The sequence below is a fragment of the Saccopteryx leptura genome, chromosome 1, assembly GCF_036850995.1.
Source record: "Saccopteryx leptura isolate mSacLep1 chromosome 1, mSacLep1_pri_phased_curated, whole genome shotgun sequence".
NCBI lineage: Eukaryota > Metazoa > Chordata > Mammalia > Chiroptera > Emballonuridae > Saccopteryx > Saccopteryx leptura.
In genome coordinates, this window is record NC_089503.1 from 184,089,954 (window position 1) to 184,113,089 (window position 23,136).

General features: G+C 43.1%; 1 protein-coding gene across 4 annotated transcripts in view; it reads right to left on the bottom strand.

Annotated features, from left to right (window-relative positions):
- Nucleotides 1–23,136, bottom strand: part of B3GALNT2 (beta-1,3-N-acetylgalactosaminyltransferase 2) — a 112,561-nt gene that overhangs the window by 72,748 nt on the left and 16,677 nt on the right. For all 4 annotated transcript variants that reach the window (XM_066382626.1, XM_066382635.1, XM_066382617.1 and 1 more), the window contains exons 3-5: nucleotides 16,860–16,960; nucleotides 12,222–12,415; nucleotides 4,259–4,354 (exon numbers count right to left, since the gene is read on the bottom strand). In XM_066382626.1, coding sequence (XP_066238723.1) covers nucleotides 4,259–4,354; nucleotides 12,222–12,415; nucleotides 16,860–16,960 — 391 coding nt within the window. The remainder of the gene's footprint in view (nucleotides 1–4,258; nucleotides 4,355–12,221; nucleotides 12,416–16,859; nucleotides 16,961–23,136) is intronic.

Here is a 23,136-nt window from a genome sequence, read left to right on the forward strand (position 1 = left end):
TCGTGATAGGGTCATAATATATCAACATATTGACTAAAATGACCCTGATTTATTCACTGGACTTACATAACCATGCAGCTGTTTTGTCACTAGGAAGGGAGCAGCTGTGTTCTCTGCCCTCCCCATACTTGTTCCTGTGCCATATCATGGTCACCGCTGAATTTCTATTCTCACTCCTCTCACACACCTACTTTCTGCTCTTGGATACAAAGTCATCATAAAGGTCAGATGTGAAACAGCTTGTTTATGAAGTGAGTCCCTGCTAAGATGGTAAGACCAAAATGAAAGTTAGGAAAACCAGCCTGGTACAGGTTGGAATAATGAGATCTCATAAATCATCTGACCCATCACGTAAGCAAGCTACCTGCAGCCCTTTCACATAATGTTAATTCCTTCATGTCCTATTTCTTATTTGTCATCCAAACCAACAGACTAGCTCAAACACACAGCTGTTTTGTGGCTGTAACCATTAACATTTCTGGTGGGTTTGAGAAATGACTACATCTGAAGAATGTTGACTTTAATTAAAAAAAAAAAAAGTGTGTAAGCACCCACAATGCTAACAATGTCTCTAGTGACTCAGATGAATGAAAATAGTCATTTTATTGATACTAGTTTCAGGTTTCAACTGCACTACTGAGGAATATAAGAAATTAGAGAAATAAATATTTTAAGAGAAACACACAGCAGTCTCCTTTTAGATCTGTAACTCCCATTGAGATTTTTACGCTTCAGGGAGCCATATGATGGAAACACTACTAGAGACCTGCTCACTTGATGGGCTACGCTGCTGGTACATGACTCCGGCAGACTGAGTGTGGAGGGGACAAGATGATCATAATCCTTCCTCTCCCTCTCAAATGGAATGACCCCTTTCCTCCTGTCATTTTCTGCTGATGACAGACAGGCACACCACTCTGCACTGTTAGTTTCCTGTGCTAATAAATCTCAATAGTTGTGATGCAACAAAAAATGTAAAATTAAACACAGTTTCAACAAAAATAGAATTGTAAGAGGAAATAAGTCTTAATTTTTAAAAGTTAATTTTCTTTTTTTATAAGATTTTATTCATTGATTTTATGGGTAGGGGAGACAAGAAGTACAGTTGCTGCTTGCTTGTTGCTTGCTGTATGTGCCTTGACTGGGCAAGTCCAAGGTTTTGAACCAGTGACCTCAGCATTCCAGGTCGACGCTTTATCCACTGTGCCACCACAGGTCAGGCTATTTTTCTTTTTTTATAAAGCAAGTATATATTTATTATGGAACACTTAAAAAATAAGATACTCAAAAAGAAGAAAATGAAGACATCCCACAATCCTGCTCCCAACCCCTGTCTACCCACTGTTAATTAACTGCATGTTTTTAAAAGAAAAAATTTAACTCAGAAGTAATGAAAATACAAAAGTCAATTTAGCTAAAAGTTTAAGGCAAAATAAAGATCACAAGGCTACAGGCATTAAAATCACCTGGACTCACCCAGTGTCACCATCTGGGCACATCTGCTTTACCTTTGTCTATACACACACACACTTTTCTACTGTGGACTCACTTGAAAAAAAAATGCAGATACCATGACATTTCACATTGAAGTACTTCAGCATACACTTCCTAAGAACAAGAACATTCTAAGGAAAAGTAATATTTTTTGTGGACTAATTAAAATTTGTAATTCTTTCTGTAAGGCTAAGATAATGGAACAGACTCTGTAACATTGTGATTAGCCTCAATTATTAAAGTTTAGTTTCTTCCTTTTGTCACATTTTGTGACTCCTCCTTTTTTTTTGTATTTTTCTGAAGCGAGAAGCTGGGGAGAGGCAGACAGACAGATTCCCACATGCGCCCAACTGGGATCCACCTGGCATGCCCACCAGGCGGTGATGCTTGGCCCCTCTGGGGCGTTGCTTCGTTGTGGCTGGAGCCACTCTAGTGCCTGAGGCGAAGGCCATGGAGCCATCCTCAGTGCCTGGGCCAACTTTGCTCCAATGGAGCCTTGGCTGTAGGAGGGAAAGAGAGAGACAGAGAGGAAGGAGAGGGGGAAGGGTGGAGAAGCAGATGGGCACTTCTCCTGTGTACCCTGACCGGGAATTGAACCCGAGACTTTCATGTGCTGGGCCGATGTTCTACTGCTTAGCCAACTGGCCAGGGTCTGACTCCTTCCTCTTAAGCAGTGTTTCTCTCCCTTGGGGCCCTCCACACTTTGGGTCTGATAACCTGTCGCTGCAGGGGTGTCCTGTGCACCGGAGCATGTTCAGCAGCAGCCGGCCTCCACACCCAGCTGTTAACTGAGTGTCTCCAGATACTTCTAAATGTCAGGGGAGGGGGGAGGGGGGAGGGGGACAAGTGTCTCAGCTGGAGAAACATTGCTCTTGAAGATCAGTGCCTTCCAGATCCAGGTCAGCAGCAGCAACAGTAATAAGGACACCACACGTGTGTCCTGAATGCTTACCATGTGGCAGCATGTTCTGAGCATTCTACATGTATCAGATCCTTAGAATAACCCTCTGAACTAGGTTGTGTAGCACCTCTATCTACAGACAGGACAGACACAGTGTGTTATGTAGCATGCACAGGTCAGAGACACTGAGTGGCAGAGCAGGGATTTAAACGCACCCATAGGTGCCCACACCCAAATAGGTCCTCGCATACTTACTTCTAGATGCATTATTTTTCTCTTTCCTACTCATGCCAATCCTCATGTCTTTTGAAAATTAACCCTACCTATATCAAGCTCAGACTTTTCTGTATAGCACCTAACATAATGTTAGTACTCCTGGTCTCCTTGGAATAACACTACTAGCCCTTTGGGAATCATGCAGTCTGAGTTAGGCTCTGCCCATGCTAGTTCTGAGTAGAAAGGAAGGACTCTCACAGATGACTTGCTTCAATTCTCAAGGAGCTTCCCAATTAGTTAATATGGGAAAGTAGAGCACAGACATTGGCTCTCCTGCCCACATCAGCTACTTGCAGGGCAGGGGTCGGCACATTGCATCTTCACATAGCCCCAGTGCTTGGCACAGATTAAGTTCTCAATATTTCCTGAGCAAATGAATAAACAAACCAAAGAACTGCTCTGTTCAAACCTGATGTCAACACTTGGTCAATACCACTTAGTTGAGCACTACTTTTAATTACAAGGAAGAGCTGTCTTTGATGCTCCATACCTCACTTAAGGAATAAAGTTCATTTCATATATGCAATTTACAAAGAACATAGGAAAAGAGCCATTCTCATATAATGGTGATAGTTATCTAAAATGATACAAGCTGCTAAACTGCTGTCCAGAAAGAAATCATATGCCTGGACTGAAACAGCCTGGAAAGGCTGAGGTTGATGATGAATGCCCAGCTGTGTAATGTTCTGCAACCATATTGTGGCTTAACTGCAGGACTGATGAGGGCACCTGCAGGCGAGGTGGCTGCCAGCACACATCTACTTAAGACTGGACCCAGAAGGTTGCAGTTATGTCCTAAGATATCCTCCACAATGTTGAAAAGTGGCCCATCTCTTTGCCATTATGTGGTCTTTACCCCCCTCCCCCCACTCTTTAGGTAAGTAAACTACTGAATGTATTTAAATGGTATCTGTGCCTGGTCTTTCTGAATCCATACCTGTTACTACTTGTCGTCATTAACATAGCCATGCAGCTCTCTACTCCACTAACTCAACCCTGGTAACAGGCAATGCTTTTTTCTCTTTTTTTTTAAGTGAGAGGAGGGGATATAGTGAGGCAGACTCCCTCATGCGCCCCTATCGAGATCTATCTGGCAATCCTGTCTTGGGCTAATCCTCGAGTACTGAGCTATTTTTAGTGCCTGAGGCTCATGCACTCAGATCAACCAAGCCAACTTCAGCACCTAGGGCCACACTCGAACCAATCGAGCCACTGGCTATGGGAAGGGAGGAGGTAGAGATGGGGAAGAGGGAGGAAAGTGGACGGTCACTTCTCCTGTGTGCCCTGACCAGGAAATCAAACCAAGGACGTCCATACGCTGGGCCAACACTCTATCCACTAAGCCACTGGCCAGGGCCCAGACAATGCTTTTCAAAGAGTGGTTTTGAAAACTTGGGAGGCAATATGAAGCCCCCTGGAGGTATAAACACAGAGTGCGACATTCAGTACATCCCAGTTGGTGGCCTCCTCTGTCTACCACCCTGGAGAGCCATCTTGAACAGTAGAATATCAAGCGTCTGCTCCTGAAAGTGCAGCCCAGGAGTATAAAGGGCTGCACCGATACCCCAGTCTTCATTCCACCTGTACCTCTGGCAAGATGAACTGTTCCACAGGCTTGTACCACAGCTTGTTCACCTGCACACCACAGCTTGGAGGACTAAAACGAGCAATGAAGAGGGCTTCCTAAATGCGGGAAGGAGAGATAGAAACAAATACTTCATGTTAAGCATTGTATATGTAAAAAATCTTCAAATATGCTACACGGTCAGCTAAATCCTCAGTGGCCCCAAACTTGGTCTCTAACACTGTTCTACTGTGGTTTAGGTGTCATTTGGTTTTTCTAGTGCAATCATGGTTATTAAATGAAGCTATTTAAGATAATCAAATTTGTCATGAAGTTCTGAAACCCTAAAAATAATCCGTATATCCTTAAAAAAAACCACCTTGAGCCTGACCAGGCGGTGGCACAGTGGATAGAGCGTCAGACTGGGATGCGGGGGACCCAGGTTCGAGACCCCGACGTCACCAGCTTGAGCGCGGGCTCATCTGGCTTGAGCAAAAAGCTCACCAGCTTGGATCCAAGGTCGCTGGCTCAAGCAAGGGGTTACTCAGGCTGCTAAAGGTCCACGGTCAAGGCACATATGAGAAAGCAATCAATGAACAACTAAGGTGTTGCAACAAAAAACTCGCCTGACCAGGCGGTGGCGCAGTGATCAGAGCGTTGGACTGGGATGCAGAGAACCCAGGTTCGAAACCCCGAGGTCGCCAGCTTGAGCGCGGGCTCATCTGGTTTGAGCAAAGCTCACCAGCTTGAACGCAAGGTCGCTGGCTCCAGCAAGGGATTGCTCGGTCTGCTGAAGGCCCGCGGTCAAGGCACATATGAGAAAACAATCAATGAACAACTAAGGTGTCGCAATTTGCAACGAAAAACTAATGACTGATGCTTCTCATCTCTCTCCGTTCCTGTCTGTCTGTCCCTGTCTATCCCTCTCTCTGACTCACTCTTTGTCACTGTAAAAAAACAAATAGGGCCCTGGCCGGTTGGCTAAGTGGTAGAGCGTCGACCTGGTGTGCAGAAGTCCCGGGTTCGATTTCCGGCCAGGCACACAGGAGAAGCGCCCATTTGCTTCTCCACCCCTCCCCCTCTCCTTCCTCTCTGTCTCTCTCTTCCCCTCCCGCAGCCAAGGCTCCATTGGAGCAAAGATGGCCCGGGCGCTGGGGATGGCTCCTTGGCCTCTGCCCCAGGCGCTAGAGTGGCTCTGGTTGCAACAGAGCGACGCCCCGGATGGGCAGAGCATTGCCCCCTGGTGGGCAGAGCGTCGCCCCTGGTGGGTGTGCCGGGTGGATCCCGGTCGGGCGCATGCGGGAGTCTATCTGACTGTCTCTCCCCATTTCCAGCTTCAGAAAAATACAAAAAAAACCCCAAAAAACAAACAAACAAACAAAAAAAAACCAAAAAACCAACTGATGATTGATGCTTCTCATCTCTCTCCATTCCTGTCTGTCTGTCCCTATCTATCTCTCTCTCTCTCTGTTAAAAAAAAAAAAAAAAAAAAAAAAAAAAAAAGGCCCTGGCCGGTTGGCTCAGCGGTAGAGCGTCGGCCTGGCGTGCAGGGGACCCGGGTTCGATTCTCGGCCAGGGCACATAGGAGAAGCGCCCATTTGCTTCTCCACCCCCCCCCCCTCCTCTCTGTCTCTCTCTTCCCCTCCCGCAGCCAAGGCTCCATTGGAGCAAAGATGGCCCGGGCGCTGGGGATGGCTCCTTGGCCTCTGCCCCAGGCGCTAGAGTGGCTCTGGTCACGGCAGAGCGACGCCCCGGAGGGCAGAGCATCGCTCCTGGTGAGTGTGCCGGGTGGATCCCGGTCAGGCGCATGAGGGAGTCTGTCTGACTGTCTCTCCCCGTTTCCAGCTTCAGAAAAATACAAAAAAATAAATAAAAAAAAAGATGACATATACTAAGACAGTTAAATGTATCAAAGCGTATCACTGGAATTCAGAGTATTGCTATTTCAGGTGCCTATTTGAACTTCACCACTGAAACTTGTTCCCTCTCTTATTTTTACATCATTAAACACATTTACAAAGTACATAGATTCTTTAGAGGAAGTAGCAATAGGAAAAACTGCAAAACAGAAATTTAATCTTAAATGATTTGTATATTTATTGGTGACTAACACTGTATCTGTTAGTAATAATCAACATTAGCAAGAATACAAAAAATTTTAAAGGTGATAAAAAATTCTGAACAGAGAGCTCTGCTTCCAGTGCAATCAGACCAATTCCTATATAGATAACAACTACGAACATTGAACAAAACAGTTAAGAAAGTGATCTGAAGGCACCAGAATGTGAATAAAGCAGCAGACACTGGAGGAGAATTGATACTGGGGAGAGGAGAAAGGCAGTGGGCATGCTCCCCTCACTCTTCATGGCTCTTTGTGTGAAGGTACACCTTGAGTGGTAATTAAAAATTTGAATAAAAAACCTGCAGTCTTTTTAGCTACAAAATTAGAGGACAGAGTTGGGGCAAACACATCAGCTAAAAAGTGAGGAGGAACACCCAGGAAGGAAAGGGTCACAGAGAGAAAGTCTAAAATTCTTCATACAGATTCTGCCCAAATCTGTGGCTGACTCATGAAACACATATTCAAAACAGCAGTCCACACAAGTTCAAAACAAATGAACAGAGATTGCAGCTGCACGGGAGACAGTTGAGAGTCAGTGTCCAGCTAATTTAACTGCCTGCTAAAACAACAACAGCAAAAATATCAATACTTTTCAAGGACCATAATGTGATCCAGAGATCCTACCATGAACTGGTCACAATCTCTAGGATACAAGTCCAAATTCACTCAATGTGGAACTGGAAAATGATATCCATATTCAAGAGCAAAGATGATAATCAATAAAGACCCCAAGATGACTCAACTATTAGAACAGTCAGAATTTTAAAGCCATTATTATAATTAAGGTCAAGGTTGCAGAAAAAATAAAAAAGCTCAACAAGAAAATTTTAAGAGAAAAAAAAAACTACAAAAAAGAATTAAATGGAAATTCTATAACTAAAAAGTAAAGTATCTAAATTTTAAGTTCATTGGCTGGCTTAACAGATTTGAGATAGAAAAGTCAGTGAATCTGAATGTAAATTAACAGAAATTACAAAATCTGAAAAATAGAGAAAAAAAACACTGAAAAAAGGCCCTGGCCGGTTGGCTCAGAGGTAGAGCGTCGGCCTGGCATGCGGGGGACCCGGGTTCAATTCCCGGCCAGGGCACATAGGAGAAGCGCCCATTTGCTTCTCCACCCCCCCCTCCTTCCTCTCTGTCTCTCTCTTCTCCTCCCGCAGCCAAGGCTCCATTGGAGCAAAGATGGCCCGGGCGCTGGGGATGGCTCCTTGGCCTCTGCCCCAGGCGCTAGAGTGGCTCTGGTCGCCGCAGAGCGACGCCCCGGAGGGGCAGAGCATTGCCCCCTGGTGGGCAGAGCATCGCCCCTGGTGGGCGTGCCGGGTGAATCCCGGTCGGGCGCATGCGGGAGTCTGACTGTCTCTCCCCATTTCCAGCTTCAGAAAAATACAAAAAAGAAAAAAAAAAAACCACTGAAAAAAAGGAACACAGTTTTGTGATCTGTGGGACAATACCAAAAGGTCAACATACATGTAACTGGAATCCAGAATGAGGCTGGGAAATTTTTTTGAAGAATAGTCGAGTTTCCCAAATCCTGAGCAGAACAGACACAAAGAAAAACCATACCAAGGTACAACACAACCAAATTGTTTACAACCAAATACAAAGAGAAAATCTTAAAAACAGCCAAGAAAAACAAAACACCACACTACCAACATCATACATAAGAACAATATGAAGGATGGCTGACTTCCAACCTGAAACAGCGGAGGTCAGAAAACACTGCAGTGACATCTTAAACATAATGAAAAGAAAAAAACTTCAACCTAGAATTTCTATATCCAGAAAATATACCACAAGAATAAAGGGAGGAAGAGAATAAAGGCAAAATTAACTGAATTCATCAGCGTAAACACACACTGTAAGAAATACTGAAAGCTGTTCTTTGGCTGAAGGAGCTGATATAAGATGGAAATGCAGACATTCAGGAAGGAAATCAATGCTAAGAAGGTGGGCAAATAGCCTGACCTGTTGGTGGCGCAGTGGATAAAGTGTCGACCTGGAAATGCTGAGGTCGCCGGTTCAAAACCCTGGGCTTGCATAGTCAAGGCACATATGGGAGTTGATGCTTCCAGCTCCTCCCCACCCCACCCCACCCCCGTCTCTCTCTCTCCTCTCAAAATGAATAAATTTTAAAAATTAAAAAAAAAAAAAGGTGGGCAAATATAAAAGGCTTTTTTGTCTAAATCACTTTAATACACATTTAGCTGTTTAAAGCAAAAATCATAACCCTGCATTATGGGGTGTATAGCACACACCGATGTAATGCAAACAATAGAGCAAGAAGACAGGGGTGGTAAATGGAATTAGGTAGTTGCAAAGTTCTTCTAATTTATGTAAAGGGGCACAATACTAACTTTAAGAAGACTGAAAAGTACAGGACTCATATATGGGGGTTTTTTTTGTTTTGTTTTGTTTTTTGCATGCGCATGTTTGCGCATGGACAAGAGAGAGACAGAGAGAGGGATAGACAGGGACAGGCAGTCAGGAAGGGAGGGAGAGAGATGAGAAGCATCAATTCTTTTTTGCAACTTCTTAGTTGTTCATTGATTGCTTTCTCATATGTGCCTTGACGTGGGGGGGGGGGGGCAAAGCAGAGTGAGTGATCCCTTGCTCAAGCCAGCAAACTTGGGCTTCAAGCCAGTGACCTTTGGGCTCAAACTAGCGACCATGGGATCATGTCTATGATCCCATGCTCAAACCAGATGAGCCCGTGCTAAAGCGACATGAGCCTATGCTCAAGCTGTTGACCTTGGGGTTTCAAACTTGGGTCCTCTGTGTCCTAGTCTGATGCTCTAGCCACTGCACCACTGCCTGCCCAGGCTATATCTATTTTTATTTTATTTTATTTATTTTTTTACAGAGAAAGAGAGTGAGTCAGAGACAGAGACAGACAGACAGGAATGGAGAGAGATGAGAAGCATCAATTATTAGTTTTTCGTTGCACATTGTGACACCTTAGTTGTTCATTGATTGTTTTCTCGTATGTGCCTTGACTGCGGGCCTTCAGCAGACCGAGCAACCCCTTGCTGGAGCCAGCGACCTTGGGTTCAAGCTGGTGAGCTTTGCTCAAACCAGATGAGCCCGTGCTCAAGCTGGCGACCTCGGGGTCTCGAACCTGGGTCCTCTGCATCCCAGTCCAATGCTCTATCCACTGCACCACCGCATGGTCAGGCTATATCTATTTTTTTTAAAGATTTCATTTATTGATTTTTAGAGAGAGGAGAGAGAGAAAGGGGGGGAGGAGCGTGAAACATCATAGTAGTTACTTCTCATATGTGCCTTGACTGGGCATGCCTGGGGCTTCGAATTGGTGACCCTGGCATTCCATGTCAACGTGCAATCCACTGGGTCACCACAGGTCAGGCAGGACTTATATTCTAAGCCTTATGTCAACTATACACACAAACAATACTAGTGCAAAGAATTGCAGCTATAAGGAAACAAATTAAAATGGAATTCTAAAACACATTTAATTAACCCAAAAGAAGGCAGGAAAAGAGGAACAAAGAAACAATAATTGTGGAACAGAAAATAAATAGCAAAATCAAAAACTGAAATGCAACCACTTCAATAACTGCACTAAATGTAAATGGAATAAACACTCCATGTGAAAAGTAGAGATTCTCAGACTGGATAAAGAGGAAGACCCAACTACATGCTGGGTGCCCATCAATAGGAGACATTGTATATTGCTCGAATACAACTTAGCTATTAAAAGGAAAAGGGAAAATTCACTGATAAATACAACATGGATGAATTTCAAAAACTTCATGTAGAGTGGAAGAAACCTTACACAAGAGAGTACTTACTATATGATTCTATTTATATATGAAGTCCTACAACTGGCAAAAAATAGTCTATGGTTAAATAGGAGAACAGTTGCTGCCTCTAGGGAATGAGGCAGGAAGACAGAAGTTTGTGTTATACAGACTTACGTAGTTTAAAATATTGACTGAATGCACATTTCACTGCATGTAAAAATTTAAAAACAATAAACAAATATTAAAGTCTAGTTAATGATAGGCTGAAGTGTTTGGGGGTAAAGTATATTAATGCCTGCAAGCTGCTCTGAAATACATTTTAAAGAGGTACAATGGATGAATGACTATATATATAAAAAAGCAAATAACAGAATGTTCACTATTGTAGCATTTAGTTGGTGGATATTTAGCTATTGACTGTATAATTCTTGGAACATTTCTGTAGTTAAAACCCAGGAACAGATATTTTCAAATACTATTCCTTGCTATACTCCTTCAGATACACTTTGTGAACAAATTAGATTTCCCCAAATCTCAGGAACAGAGGAACCCCAGTTGTTTCAAACTTGTATTCCCTCTTAAGATCCTTATTATACAAAAGATCTGAAGTAGCTGTCAGCCTTGCTTTAGACTGATAGGCTTTTAGGGTGCAGGAGAAAGACAATAATATTTTTACATAAAACCCCCCCTTTTTTTTTTGTATTTTTCCAAAGTCAGAAGTAGGTTGGCAGTCAGACTCCTGCATGTGCCCAACCAGGATCCACCCAGCATGCACACCAGGGGGTGATGTTCTGCCCATCTGGGGCGTTGCTCTGTTATGGCCAGAGCCATTCTAGCACCTGAGGTGGAGGCCATGGAGCCGTCCTCAGCGCCAGAGCCAACTTTGCTCCAGTGGAGCCTTGGCTGTGGGAGGGGAAGGGAGAGACAGAGAGGAAGGAGAGGGGGAAATGTGGAGATGGGCAGCTTCTCCTGTGTGCCCTGACTGGGAATCGAACCTGGGACTTTCACATGCTGGACCGACGCTCTACCACTGAGCCAACTGGCCAGGGTGAGACCCCTATTTTTTATATTCATTACCAACTTTTGAAATCCCTTAGATTGTAAGGAATTTTAAGCTGGGAATTTCTTTTTTTTTTTTTTTTTTTGTATTTTTCTGAAGCTGGAAATGGGGAGAGACAGTCAGACTCCCGCATGTGCCCAACCGGGATCCACCTGGCACGCCCACCAGGGGCGACGCTCTGCCCACCAGGGGGTGATGCTCTGCCCCTCCGGGGTGTCGCTCTGCCACAACCAGAGCCACTCTAGCGCCTGGGGGAGAGGCCAAGGAGCCATCCCCAGCGCCCGGGCCATCTTTGCTCCAATGGAGCCTCGGCTGCAGGAGGGGAAGAGAGAGACAGAGAGGAAGGAGGGGGGATGGGGGGTGGAGAAGCAAATGGGAGCTTCTCCTATGTGCCCTGGCCGGGAATCGAACCCGGGTCCCCTGCACGCCAGGCCGACGCTCTACAGCTGAGCCAACCGGCCAGGGTAAGCTGGGAATTTCTAATGTGGTCCAATCTCCTTTATTTTTTGTGACAGAGAGAGAGGGGGGTGGGGGAACAGATAGGGACAGATACACAGGAAGGGAAAGAGATGAGAAGTAACAATTTTCCTTATGGCTCCTTAGTCTCCTTAGTTGTTCACTGATTGCTTTCTCATGTGCCTTGATTGGGGGGGTAGTGGGGGGGCTACAGCAGAGCATGTGACCCCTTGCTCAAGCTATTGACCTTGGGCTTCAAGCCAGTGACCTTTGGGCTCTAACCAGCGACCATGGGGTTACGTCTATGATCCCATGCTCAAGCCAGCAACCTCGGGGTTTTAAACCTGGGACCTGTGTGTCCCAGTCCAATGCTCTATCTACTGTACCACTGCCTGGTCAGGCCCAATTTCTTCTTTTCTAGACAGAACTGTAAACTTACTCTTGCCCCACCTGCATATTACACCATAATGTACCCAATCGAAACAGAAGAAAGGTGAAGTCTCCCAACATATGATATGCCATGAGGAAAAAGCTGGTATTTTTGACAAAGAAAAACAGAAAGCACCTTGTACAGAAGCAGTGCATACCTCCTGTTCTGCCTGATAAAGCTTGACGGTAATGTTCCTTTGGAAACCCACATCGCTGGCATCATGAAGCACCCCGAGACTGGTAATGACGACTGGGTAGAGAACACGGAAGCTCACGCTGATGATGCTGTCCTCAGAGAGCCCTGATGAAGTGTCCTCAGGAAAACTAAAAGCCTCAATTTCATGATTCAAAACTAAGAAAGCAATAAATAAGAAAGGGGTTTTACATAATCAAATAATGCTAAGTAATAAAGTCAGCATGATAGCAAAATTTAGATAATTTTATTTGTTACAGAATTCTTTCACAAATGGCAATGATTTTAAAAAGTGCTTCAGAAATATGGCTCATTTTATTTTATTATTATTTTTTTTTTTACAGAGACAGAGAGAGGGATAGATAGGGACAGACAGGAACAGAGAGAGATGAGAAGCATCAATCATTAGTTTTTCCTTGCAACACCTTAGTTGTTCATTGATTGCTTTCTCATATGTGCCTTGACCGTGGGGCTACAGCAGACTGAGAAACTCCTTGCTCAAGCCAGTGACCTTGGGTCCAAGCTGGTGAGCTTTTTTTGCTCAAACCAGATGAGCCCGCACTCAAGCTGGCGACCTCGGGGTCTCGAACCTGGGTCCTCTGCATCCCAGTCCGACGCTCTGTCCACTGCGCCACCGCCTGGTCAGGCAAAATATGGCTCATTTTAGAAAAAACAAACTTATTCTGAAATTTCAGAACAAAATTTTCAGCCACATCTAAGTAAACTAATTTATTTATCAGAGCTATTTTAATAATTTTGCATACACATGTGTACATATGTACTAAAATACTACAAGGAATATTAAATTCAAAGGCATCTATTAGGAAAAGTTTCATAAATTAGGATATTAAAAACTTGATTACAGTCATAAATAATGAATAAATTTAGTAGGCTCTTCAAAATCCCAAAAGTTGGCCCTGGCCGGTTGGCTCAGCAGTAGAGCGTCGGCCTGGCGTGCGGGGGACCCGGGTTCGATTCCCGGCCAGGGCACACAGGATAAGCGCCCATTTGCTTCTCCACCCCCCCTCCTTCCTCTCTGTCTCTCTCTTCCCCTCCCGCAGCCAAGGCTCCATTGGAGCAAAGATGGCCCGGGTGCTGGGGATGGCTCCTTGGCCTCTGCCCCAGGCGCTAGAGTGGCTCTGGTCGCGGCAGAGTGACACCCCAGAGGGGCAGAGCATCGCCCCCTGGTGGGCAGAGCGTTACCCCTGGTGGGCATGCTGGATGGATCCCAGTCGGGCACATGCGGGAGTCTGTCTGACTGTCTCTCCCAATTTCCAGCTTCAGAAAAATACAAAAAAAAAAAATCCCAAAAGTCTTAGGCAATTTAAAATATTTGTTATGTCAGGCAATTATCACAAACAAAAGTAACTAAAATAAATTCAAACAACATTGAAGAATTCCTGCGGTCCACTCCTGAGGAGCAGAAGCACAAATGCAGCACACAGCTCTGGCCCTTCTCTGCACCATCACACTGACATCTGCACTACTACTCTGTGGGTTTGTGGCACTATCTTCAGTTCACAGAGTGCAAAACTGAAGCCCAAAAACATTAATTCACTCACGGTCACAGAAGGCAGCAGAGGCAGGAATCAAACCCAGATTTAGTGACTTCAAATTCAGTGTTCTTTCTATTCCCCTGCAGCTGTCTAATTAAGGTCAAAAATAGTTCTCTTTAAATAATTTTTTTCAATTACCATAAATGACTCAGGATAGATTACATGAAGCAGTTAATGCAGCTGACAATGTCAGTGCCACTTTAAGAATATAAAAACCTATTTTAAAAGATTAGTGTATCAAAAGTCTGTATCTTTTAGAACTGTAGTTTTCCAAATTTGCTGATCACACAATCCCATCAGTTAAAAACATCTGCAAACACATTCGTATTTACTTACAAATATACACATATTATTGTCAGTCAATATATTTAGTATTACTAAAGATTACATTTTCTTATTTTCAGATAAATAAGAATTCTGTTTTATTCCCACACTCTAGCAGATCATTTGGATCCCTACCTTAGAATTCCTATGATGCTATTTTACACTTAGTAGATGTTCATAAAATGTGACTGAATGGAACTGATGGCTCCTACCCACTGACATCCACAGGCAGGAGGGAAAAAACATACAGAATTTGTCCCGGGTTGGGCAAGCATTGGCCAGAGCCCAGACTCCAAACATACAGGATGACAACAAAAATTTTCCTCTTTAATACAATATATTCAGTAAAGATATCCAAAGTAGAAGCACATCTATTACAAGCAATATGTTAAGCACATTATAATTATAATATAATCACATTTTTTTTCATGACTACGTATTTTCTATCTAAAACAAATGTGTCTTGAACTTCAAGTTACCTGGACAAAGGAAATTCTGCTGCTTTGATGAAACTATTAATCAAAATTTCTACACATCCAGAATATCATGTTTAATGCTCATGATGACCTTGAGGTATGGAAATAAAGCTAAATGCTGTCTGACTCATCCAAATGATATTAGGTATTACATATATGGAAAGTCTATTAATGAAAAGCTCCACTCCTTTACTACTAATAAATAATAGCATTTTAATAAAAGTGGTTAATTTAAAGGTGAGGTTTTAAAAAATTTGGTTTGATTTTGGATTTCAAATATGATTTGTTCTAAGTACTGATGATATGTACATCATCAGTAATACATTTACATCACCAGTAATTCTATGACATCCCTAATAATACATTTATTAGGTTCACGGTCCTTTTGGAACTCCAGCGAAACATAAAGGATCCTCTCCTCAGAAAAACACAATTATATACAAAAATTCTGCTCACAGTTAACTGAATTCATAAACACTTTAAGAAACTTCTGCTTTACAATACAACCCTGAAAATGTGGTCCAACTTATTTAAAAAGCTGAACAAAGCCCAATATTATATATATATATAAATAAAAAAAGTTAGGTTCTTTATAATAACTATATTTAAGCACCTAACATGTTTTTGGAAGTATTTTTAATATGTATTTTACAGGCATCAACTTTCTTCATCCCTATGTCAATCCCTGAAGTAAGTAGTTTTATCCCCAGTTCACAGATGATAAAACTGAGGCACAGAGGGGTAAATAACTGATCAAAGGTCACAGAGGAGCAGAATGACAGAGCCAGGATCTAAATGCCATGCAGCCTGACTCCAGGCCATGCTGTTAACCAATTCATGAGTGCTGCCTAGAAAAGCAAGGCATCTATAATTACATAGCCTTCACAAATCTTAAAACACCAGAAGCCGCCTGACCAGGCGGTGGTGCAGTGGATAGAGCGTCAGACTTGGATGAGAAGGACCCAAGTTCGAGACCCCCGAGGTCACTAGCCTGAGCACGGGCTCATCTGGTTTGAGCAAAAAGCTCACCAGAAAGGACCCAAGGTCGCTGGCTCGAGCAAGGGGTTACTTGGTCTGCTGAAGGCCCATGGTCAAGGCACATATGAGAAAGTAATCAATGAACAACTAAGGTGTCGCAACGAAAAACTGATAATTGATGCTTCTCATCTCTCTCCGTTCCTGTCTGTCTGTCTCTATCTATCCCTCTCTCTCTGTCTGTTAAAAAAAACAAACAAACAAAAAAACACCACCAGAAGCCATAAGATGCATTTAAGATTTAAGATTTGGAAACGTTTACTCTCTCTTAGAACAATACCTGAACATCATAGGAAATGCAGAGTTACCAACTTCGTAAAAGTCGGTTCCCGCCCTGGCCGGTTGGCTCAGCGGTAGAGCGTCGGTCTAGCGTGCGGAGGACCCGGGTTCGATTCCCGGCCAGGGCACACAGGAGAAGCACCCATTTGCTTCTCCACCCCTCCGCCGCGCTTTCCTCTCTGTCTCTCTCTTCCCCTCCCGCAGCCAAGGCTCCATTGGAGCAAAGATGGCCCCGGCGCTGGGGATGGCTCTGTGGCCTCTGCCTCAGGTGCTAGAGTGGCTCTGGTTGCAACATGGCGACGCCCAGGATGGGCAGAGCATCGCCCCAGGTGGGCATGCCGGGTGGATCCCGATCGGGCGCATGTGGGAGTCTGTCTGACTGTCTCTCCCTGTTTCCAGCTTCAGAAAAATGGAAAAGAAAAAAAAAAAAAAGTCGGTTCCCTAAACAAAACTTCATTAGGACTCCCTTTCCTCATCTTCACCAGAATTCCACATTTTTAATTGTAAGGAATGAAAAAGTACTACTTGAGTTTTTTATGCTTTGTTTCTTTTGCAGAGGCTTAGGCAATAACTCTAAGAGAAGGTGGATTCGCAATATTTGTATTAAGGCTATAATTACAAATCAATAGGTTAGTAGAATCAGCAGTTTTCCAAAAGTCAAAATTCAGTCTTGAGAATTTACTGCTGCATGAGGAATTTCCAGATGTACTTGAATCACACTAAAAAATAAACCCTCCTGGACCCTGAAATGACATATATGTATATAGAATCTTCACAGATACCCAGAGTGATCAGTTAAGTTATTTAAAAGGATAAAAGTTGATGACAGCTCAATTTTCATCTGTTAAAACAGACACCATACTATTCGGCACAGTGATTTTTCCTCAATATCGAACCTGTACAGGAGAGACGAGGACTGAGGAGAGAACTCACCTGGGTTTGTGATGTTGAGCAGTCTGCAGGAGTAAGGGTCTTCCCGGTCCTTCACAGGCACGTCACAGCCATGAGCACCTATTATGAACTTCACAAGCACACTGAGAAAGGTATGGCATTAACATAGATTAATGATCTTCACCTTGCAGGTGCACGTTTCCTCACACTCCTTTCAGAGCTTTGACTTTGAGACACAGTATTTATTAGGGTTAATTCTAACTTTACTCTTCTAGTCTAGCAAAAAGAAGAAACAAAGTAATCCAAACTTGTTAATTACCATGTGATTTACTTGTGAGCCCTTTGCTGAGTCCTGCATCTAGTAAAGCAGGTGTGAACTCATTTGGCCTGGCTACCAGCAAAAGCTCATACCACTAACAAGCAGCTACAGTTAAATCCACTTCTCACGCCCATGCCTAAAAAACCTATCTGCCATCTTCTCTACTTACTTTCTTCCACTTCAGAAGGTGTTCCCCTTGCTCAGAACTAGTCTTTCTACCCAAGAGGCAGTTCTCTCCTCTTGACCTCACTTTACCAGTTCACTGTAACCTGTGGCTCCTTCCCTACACATTACAAATATGATCAAGTCCTAACACCAATTTCCATTTACCTACTGTCCTTCCTTGTCCACACTCCTTCCTTTATAGTGAAGTTCTACAAAGAAATTAACTAATATTATAGCCTCTAGTTTCTTGTTTCCTACTCATTTTATAAAACAGAAAGTTTAGCTTCACTATCCACCACATTCCTATGAGATATCTACTGCCAATGGAACCACTGATTTGCTGAACTGGAGAGCACTAGTCCTTCCAATGCTTTCTTCCCCTCTCTATGCGGCCCTGCTTGGTGGGTACCACTGGCTCTTCTTCCCCAGCTGGTCCGTTAAAAGTGGACAGGACTCTGGGGCTTTGCCCTTGAATGTCTTTTCACTGCTCTCCCTGGACAATACTTATTCCCAAGGTTTCAAACTAGCTGAGCAATGGTTCCTGAATTAGCACATCTAGTTTGGGCCCATCTTCTAAGTAAAAGATCAATCAGTTCACTGGACATCTTCCCCCTGATGGCCCACAGAGAGCTGTGTGATGGAGCCTGTTCCTACTGGCTATGAGGGCAAACTGCTGAATTTTCAGGAATTCTGTGAGCTGGTTATTAAGCACAACCTTTCTTTTAAAAACTGAATTACAGCCTGACTGGGCGGTGGCACAGTCAGACTGGGATGTGGAGGACCCAGGATCGAGACCCCGAGGTCGCCAGCTTGAGCGCGGGCTCATCTGGTTTGAGCAAAAGCCCACCAGCTTGAACCCAGGGTCGCTGGCTCCAGCAAGGGGTTGCTCGGTCTGCTGAAGGCCCGTGGTCAAGGCACATATGAGAAAGCAATCAATGAACAACTAAGGTGTTGCAACGCGCAATGAAAAACTAATGATTGATGCTTCTCATCTCTCTTTGTTCCTGTCTGTCCCTGTCTATCCCTCTCTCTAACTCTGTCTCTGTAAAAAATAAATAAAATTAAAAAAAATTGAATTACATAAACTTATAATATATTAAAAACAAAGAACATGAACACTCATATTAATCATATCTTAATTATTTCACTATTATCTCTGCTCTTGATGTCATTTATATGCATTAGATCTATATGATGGAAATATTATAATGGCATGCTACTTACTGTCTATCTTCCTCAATTCTGTGTTCAGAGATGTCACATTAGATGCTTGAAATTGGCCATGGTGGGCACACTTACAGCAGGGAAACTAGCAAACACTACCAAAAAGGGTTTGATTTATTGTTTTGTTGATTGTCTAGACTTACAGTGATGGAGAAAATGTTAATAATGCAGATTACATTTAAAATGTGATGTGACTATAGCCATTGCATTGTGAAGAGTACAAAAAACTAAGAAAATATTCATCCATTGTTCAAAACCTACTAGTTGATTCAGCAAAGAAGTTACACACTTTACTGACTATGAGTAAAGTTGTTACTTTAGTTTTACTTTTTTTTTCTTAGCGCAAGAGAAAGATGGGGAGGGGGCAGACAGGCTGGAAGGGAAAGAGATGAGAAGCATCAATTCTTTGTTGTGGAATCTTAGTTGTTCTTTGTTTTCTCATATGTGCCTTGACCAGGGGGCTCTGGCAGAGTGAGTGACCCCTTGTTCAAGCCAGAGACCCTGGACTCAAGCCAGTGACGTTGGGCTTCAAGCCAGCGACGATGGGATCTGTCTATGATCCCACGTTCAAGTTGGCGACCCTGTACTCAAGTTGGTGACCCTGTACTCAAGTTGGTGAGCTCGCACTCCAGCACTCAAGCTGGCAACCTTGGGGTTCAAACCTGGGTGCTTAGCATCCCAGGCCAATGCTCTATCCACTGTGCCACCACCTAGTCAGGCTAGTCTTACTCTTTAACTTACAGGAAACACTTTTCAGAACTCCCCTCTTGTTAACTTGAAACCATAAGTTGGTTACAGATATAAAGTCTAGCAAGCAATGAAAGCATCCTATGGAATCAACTGGCTATATGGACTTTACAATAAAGAACATCACACATGTATTATCTGTCAATTATGTGCTGCACACCCTTTATATCAACAAAGTTTATAATAAGCAGACACATATACATCAGCATACCTCTCTTAGAGGGCCAGTTGGTAAATGTCTACTAACATGCCACTATCTGCAGGTACCTCAAACTCAATGTGCCTACAACTGAGATTCTATCATGAACCCGCTCTTCTTAAATAGCATTTTTTGTCTTGACTAATGATGTCACAACTCTCTAAGTTAGAAAGATAGCCAGCACCCTAGACTCCTTCTCTTTCTACATCCAATCACCTTCTTTTCTCATAAGGTCCCACTTAGTTCAGCCCCTTAGCAGTTCTTGCCTAAACAGCTCTCTTCCAGTGAACTCTCAATGCAAGTATCCTGCATGATCTGGTCATTGCCCACCTCTTGGTTATATATTCTCCCTCCTTTTCTCTTTCTATGGTCATCTCTGTCTTTCTGCTCTCTTTCCTTCCCTAGTACTCTAACTCACACATCCACAAACCCCCTTTCCATATAATACCCACACTTCAGTTACACAGAATTGTTTGGAGTTTCCCAAACTCTCCAGACTATTTTATATCTATTTATATCAGAACATATGTAATATTTTATTACACTATTACATCTATTTCCATTTACTAAACTTCAAGGTCCCATAAGGGCTCAGGCTATAGTGTATCATTCTTTGGATTGTATAGTACCTTATACAGAAGATACTATTAAGGTACTTGCAAAATTGACAATTTATGGCTTTACTACAAAGGTTTTCAATTAAATAAGGTCCTTGCCATATATGTGGAGCCTGGCTCCTTCAGTGAAATCCAAGATTTGGAAATAAACCATAGCCACAGAAATGCAAACATTTTTATTAAGGACCACTCAAGGCAGAATACCTTTCATAAACAAATAGCATCTAGAATAAAAGTATAAACAGAAATGAATAAATTTGCTAATTAAATTATTTCAGATACTTACCAATTGTTTTTATAAGCCATCTTAAATACTCTTACTGGAGTCACAAAATTACTCTGCCCCAAGAAGTTTTGGCTAATATTTATTTTTATACAGATATCTAATTTTAAATAAAACAAATCACCAAACTTACTAAATTTAAAGCAAGAATACTATGATGGCAAATAAATTCCTGGTGAGTGTCTGAATGTTAATTGTATTCATTGCATTTAGTTCTGAGTCATTCTCTTAATAGTTGTTGTGTGCCTTACTCTGTGTCAAGGTAGGTTCTAGGTACTGGGAATGAAAAAAAGCTGAAACTCCTACTCTTATGAAAGTTATATCCTAGTGGGGAAAGATAATTCATAAACATGATGTTAATTGGTTATAAGTATTATAATAAAAATAAAGCTAAGTAAGGGAAGATAAGAGATGGAATAGGGGTGGGTGCTCTTGAACAGGAGGCTTCCTGGTAAGCAGAGACCTGAAGAAAGTGAGAAAGTGAGCCATGAGGATATCCAATGGAAGAGGCAGGGGGGAACCAGCAAGTGCAAAGGACCTTAGTCAGGAGCACATGCAGGGTATCAAAGCACTATAAGGTAGCCAATGAAGGGGAAGTAGATGTAGCTAAGGTCAAAGACCACAATAAAGACTGTATCTCACTCTGAGCAAGAAGTCAATGGAGTGGTATGAGTAGAAAACTGACATATCTGATTAATTTTAAAAGGATCATCCTGGCTGCTGTATGGAAAATAAATATAGATCAAAGACAGAAGCAGGAAATTCAGATAAGGAGGCTTCTGCACTAATTCAGGTGAGAGGTAATAAGCCTACGCCAGGCTGGTGGTTCTAACTATAATAGGAAATGATCTAGAGATAGCATCAAAAAGGATGCTGATGTCTGACCAGGCGGTGGCGCAGTGGATAGAGCGTCGGACTGGGATGCAGAGGACCCAGGTCCGAGACCCTGAGGTCGCCAGCTTGAGCACAGGCTCATCTGGTTTGAGCAAAAAGCCCACCAAGGTTGCTGGCTCCAGCAAGGGGCTACTCGGTCTGCTGAAGGCCCACGGTCAAGGCACATATGAGAAAGCAATCAATAAACAACTAAGGTGTTGCAACGCGCAATGAAAAACTAATGATTGATGCTTCTCATCTCTCTCCATTCCTGTCTGTCTGTCTCTGTCTATCCCTCTCTCTGACTCACTCTCTGTCTCTGTATAAAATAATTAAAAAAAAAAAGTATGCTGATGGACTGGAAATGGCATGTGAGAGAAAGAACCAAGATAACACTGCATTGTAGATTTTTTTTTAATTTTAATTTTTAAAATTATTTTTATTTAGTCATTTTAGAGAAGAGAGACAGAAATGATAGATAGATAGATAGATAGATAGATAGATAGATAGATAGATAGATAGATAGATGATAGGAGGGGGGGAGGAGCAGAAAGCATCAACTCCCATATGTGCCTTGACCAGGCAAGCCCCGGGTTTTGAACCAGCGACCTCAGCATTCCAGGTCGATGCTTGATCCACTGCGCCACCACAGGTCAGGCCGCATTGTAGATTTTTTAAACTTCCAATTTCCCTAATGCCTCTGCACCCTGTGAGCATCCCACCCAGGGAATCAGTGTGGTCAGATCCAATTGTACCTTTTGCTTGTACAGTGACCCTTAAACAATGCAGGGTAGGAGCGGCAATCCCAGTGAATTTGAAGATCTGTCTGCTACTACAGACTCCCCCAAACTTAACTGCTAATAGGCTGTTGACAGGAAGCCTCGCTAATAAAAAACATATTTTGTACGTTATATGTACTATACATGGTATTCTTATAATAAACCAGAGAAAAGGTAATATTAAGAAAATCATAAGGAAGAGAAAATACATTTACAGTATTGAAAAAAAAATCCACATATGAGTGGACCTGTGCAGTTTAGATCCCTGTTGTTCAAGGGCCAACGGCATACTCCACCAGGACCTCCAATAAAGTCACTTGGAGCTCCCCTTCTGCGGGGCTGAGCCCACTTCCTGGACACTCCTCTCCTTTGCATGGCATGCTGTGCCTTCCTCTCTAGGTCCTGAGTATAATAAATCCTTTAATTTCATATGCCTCCCCCAATGTAATTTCTGTGGAGATGTTGGATTAACCATTAAAAACCCAAGGGGGACTTATTTCCCCACATACAACACAAACAACAACGTTTTTGGTCTGAGCAATGAACAGAGTGGGGCCATTATTTTCTGAGATGGGAAGACTATATAGCAAGAGCAGGTTTTGGAGATGGTTCTGATAGTAGTGGCAATTCTGAGGCCTTTCATTTGCTGGATAATAGGTTCTATTATCACTATTATCATGAACTAAGGAAACCTGTCTTGAAAAGGAATGAAAGCTGCTATGAATAAGATAGGAAATCTATAAATGTTCACTGCTGGTGACAAGAAACTTCACAACTGTGTGGGTGGAGTGCAGAGCGCATTCCTAGCAGCTGCAGCTGATGCAATGCTGTGAGAATACTCCAGCTCCCAGAAGCCTCCTGGGCATACCCAGGAAGGAAGCTCGCCCGCTATAAGGAAGTGTCTCAGCGCCAACCACACAGCTCCCTGATCTTTTCAGCCATTGGCTATGAAGGACACGCTGTAACACCCTATAGTCTGAACCCATGTATATAAACTAGCTTACTTCCTGAATAAAGTGGATCTGCATCACTGAACCTGGTCCCCAGAGTTGGGTCTTTGCGTCTCTGTCGTCCTCACCCCTGGCAGGACTTGTCCACAACTGGCGCCTAACG